Source organism: Ammodytes marinus (genome assembly GCF_949987685.1).
Source record: "Ammodytes marinus genome assembly, chromosome: 19".
Taxonomy (NCBI): domain Eukaryota; kingdom Metazoa; phylum Chordata; class Actinopteri; order Uranoscopiformes; family Ammodytidae; genus Ammodytes; species Ammodytes marinus.
In genome coordinates this window covers 26023910-26028191 of record NC_137223.1, presented here as the reverse complement: position 1 = coordinate 26028191, position 4282 = coordinate 26023910, and the positions used below count along the sequence as shown (strand labels likewise).

Below are 4282 nucleotides of genomic sequence, written 5' to 3'. Positions count from 1 at the left end.
TTGGAGAGACAGAGATGAAATGGGTCAGAGATTAAAGGTGCAGTGTGTAATATGACATCATCAAGAAAGTTCTACAAAGTTCTAGAATGCAACGCTCCCTGGGTAACCCCACCCCTTTAGAATAATAACTGAAGCTACAGTGGCCTTCAAGGACGAGAACAATTCTAAATTTTAAACAATGCACCTGATGACATTCCAACTATGACACTTTCAAGATGGCGGCACTAGGCCTTGGTCCAAAATATGCAGAAATATGGACATATATGAGACCCTTTCTGAGGGAAAAAATAATAATTCAAAACGTTTTTTTCAGCTATTATGCACTAAAATAAATGTACTTATGGATATTATAATTACTTTCTACAAAATCTGCTAGGAAATAAAACCCAAAATTCTACACACTGCAGCTTTAACACGTCCGGAAAGGAATTGGAAGAAACATCAGCTTAGTCAATCCCAAGCAAAATAATAGAATTTTAAACAAATGATAAATAATGCGATTGTATGAAAATTCAGCGATTTTAGCACAATTCAAAAGATTATGAATTGTTTGACAGGCCTAATTTTAAACACTTTTCCTACCACTAGTACCAGCTGAAGGTACCAACACATTTGTTTTTTTGCTCAATGGTCAGGGGGATGTAGAGATATATTCCTGTTTCCTTGAGCCGATTATGAACAAATGATGGAGAGAATACTAAAGGTGAAGAAACAGAGCCAGGAGGAGAAATATCTAGCCCTTCTTTCCTGTGTTTTTATCTCATAATATTAAGTAAAGCCTTCAGGGCAGCTTCGCACAGACTCCCAGAAACGAGTGTTTTAGTTGTTAACACTAAGAGCCCCCTCATCTCACAGACAGACAGACAGAGAGAGCAGCTTGAATACTGATGAGTTCAAGTACCGCTGCTCGAAAATGGAATAAAATCTAACATAACAGACATATGACCTGCTTTTTTCTTCTGATGATCATGAATTACATGTACCAGATAACGAGACCATCAGTGCTAAAGAATGGCTATTTTTATATAGTTTTTCTTAATGCCTTTGTCATGGGGTATACGCTCACCCAGGAACAACAGCTGGCGTAGTAAAAACACTACCGCTTTTTTCCAATGGGGCGCTAGAATTATGAAAGTTCCTCGGAGCACTTTTGCCTTTTTTCTATATATATTAAATATATGTTTGTTTGTGGTTATGTCTTTCACAAACTGATAAATAAAGAGTTAAAAAAAAAATAATAATAGCCAACAACTTCAAGGGGCTGTTGACTCCCGACCCATCCCAGTTTATTATGCACACTCTAAGTAGAATAGGTTATTTTATGTCTGCCTGTCTGAAGTATTTGTGCCTGGTTGATAGTGTTATCTAAGCACTTAGCACTTACTCATAGTCATGTAAGCACTCTTATGCTCACTTCAACTGATAAATGTAATGTTTTTTTAGTATTTTTTTCCACTTATACGAATGATCAAATTGCTATTTTAAGATATCCTCATCTAACGTAACCTTCTGAATAGTGCTAGGAATGATTATGGAAAGTTTTAGTTGATGTAAGTGCTTTAGAAGTTGAGATTTTCGGGTTCAGAGTATTGAAAACAAAATAATAATGTTGAGATAATGTCCGTTAAATATGGTTGTATAGGAGAAATGTACAGACACAAACAGGGTTAGTGTGTGTGTGTGTGTGTGTGTGTGTGGCATAAAACTAAAAGCACTGAAACCAAAAGCACACACACACACACACACACACACTTTTTGGCTAAACACAGTGTAAGTTTGTTAATGAGCGAGACACAGAGATAAACTATTTCACCTCAAACAATTACTGTCGACAAACTCATTAACTTCTGGTAATTTGCTCTTCCATCTTCTGCTGTTCAATTAATATCTATTAAGAAAATCAATACAGTATGTGTGTAAATGTGCACTAAACACACACACTCTCTCTCACACACACACACACACACACACACACAGCTCACTCTAACAGCTAGACTCACACAATTTTAGAAATAAACTTGCCTTGTCTCCAAAAATTAGACTGTTTCAGAAATATTTTAAAAGTTTTTCTTAGCTACTTTAAACCTGCAGTGTGTAATATGACATCATCAAGAAAGTTCTACAAAGTTCTAGAATGCAACGCTCCCTGGGTAACCCCAACCCTTTAGAATAATAACAGAAGCTACAGTGGCCTTCAAGGACAAGAACAATTCTAAATTTTAAACGATGCACCTGATGACATTCCAACTATGACACTTTCAAGATGGCGGCACTAGGCCTTGGTCCAAGATATGCAGAAATATGGACATATATGAGACCCTTTCTAAAAAAAATAATTCAGCTATTATGCACTAAATTAAACGTACTTATGGATATCATAATTAATTTCTACAAAAATCTGCTAGGAAATAAAACCCCAAAATTCTACACACTGCAGGTTTAAAACAACCAAAAGAAAACCCGTTTTAACCTGTTTTTTATGCACTTTCCGCCCCAAACAGACATTGAGCTGTTGGCGGCTTGCAGAGAGGAGTTCCACCGTAGACTGAAGGTTTACCACGCATGGAAATCAAAGAACAAGAAACGCAACACGGACACGGAGCAGCGGGCGCCCAAATCTGTCACCGACTACGGTAAGACATTAACACACACTTTACAATGTATTACAGCGAGTGTGTGTGTGTGGGAGGGGGTTGGAGGGGGGGGGGGTGGGAGGGGGGGGGGGGGGGGTGGGAGGGGGGGGTGGAAGTGTGTGTGGTGTGTGTGTGTGGGGGGGGGTGGAAGTGTGTGTGGTGTGTGTGTGTGTGTGTGTGGGGGGGGGTGGAGGTGTGTGTGGGGGGGGTGGAAGTGTGTGTGTGTGGGGGGGGGGTGGAAGTGTGTGTGTGTGGGGGGGGGGGGGGTGGAAGTGTGTGTGTGTGGGGGGGTGGAAGTGTGTGTGTGTGTGTGTGTGTACGACATTACCACACATCTTTAAAACATAATACAGCTATTGTTTATGTTTCTGTGTGTGTCTTTTTTCAGTTTTGTTACAGAATTATATATTTTATTTTATTTTTCATTTCAATTTATTAATTTATTTTTATTTTTATTTATTTTTTGTTTATTTTAATTTTGTATTATTTTTTATATATTTTTTTATTATTATTATTTTTATTATTATTATTATTATTATTATTATTATTATTATTTTTATTACAACAAAACAACACATTACAGATATTATTTCTTTGTGGGTTATTTTGTGTGTGTGTTTGTTTCGTTGAGGTATCTTGCTCTTTTACCTCGTGCTCTGACCATATTTCAGTTCGAAACTTTGTCTCAAACTCACCACATGTTCTTAAAAATGCATTTTCTTTTTCAGCATGTTTTTAAGAACAAAACGTCTCATAAATCGGACAATTCTCGTGGCTCCTTTAAGACGAACTCTTAGGGCGTTTGTGAGTGAATAAATTGGCTGTCCCTGCGTTCCGAATCGCATACTCTTTCTTTTTTCTATTCTACATACTACATCCGACGATAAAAAGAATCTAGTTAGGATGCAGTAGGCGTACTATTGGGACATATGTACTTTTACTCTTTTATTTCATCATAACATTGCGCCTTGATCTTGCCTCTTGCTTTTATATCCGTCTCATCCCCGTTTGTTTTCATATGGAGGCTTCGTCGATGTGACGTCACTTCACGTGCGCACTGGATTGTGGGTCAGAATCGCCCAAATAGGATGCTGCTTTCAACACTAACAATATTGGCCGCATGAAGTAGGACATCCGGGTACTTCTAACCATCCTAAATCTGGCCACAAGAATCGGGACATCCTAAATCTTCTTTCTACCATACTAAATAGAAGATAGTATGCGATTCGGAACGCATGACATCATCATTTCATCTCCTTATGACACACGTGGAGTTGTCATGACGACGGAGAGCTCGTATGTTGTGCTCTGTGTGCTTAGACTACTGATGAGACTGAAATATATACGCAGGCAGACAGACAGACAGACAGACAGACAGACAGACAGACAGACAGACAGACAGACAGACAGACAGACGGACAGACGGACAGACGGACAGACGGACAGACGGACAGACGGACAGACGGACAGACGGACAGACAGAGAGACGGACGGACAGGCAGACAGACAGAGAGGTGGACGGACAGACAGACAGACAGGCAGGGAGACAGACAGGCAGACAGACAGGCAGACAGACAGGCAGGGAGACAGACAGGCAGACAGACAGGCAGACAGACAGACAGACAGACAGACAGACAGACAGAGAGGTG

The 4282-nt window shown here is 39.5% G+C and overlaps 1 protein-coding gene across 1 annotated transcript in view; it reads left to right on the top strand.

The window, feature by feature from the left end:
• The window catches only part of LOC307265739 (unconventional myosin-VI-like), a gene marked incomplete at its 5' end in the record, with an annotated part of 81461 nt that overhangs the window by 59271 nt on the left and 17908 nt on the right, over positions 1-4282 (top strand). The window contains one exon of the mRNA XM_080047534.1: positions 2502-2633. Coding sequence (XP_079903660.1) covers positions 2502-2633 — 132 coding nt within the window. The remainder of the gene's footprint in view (positions 1-2501; positions 2634-4282) is intronic.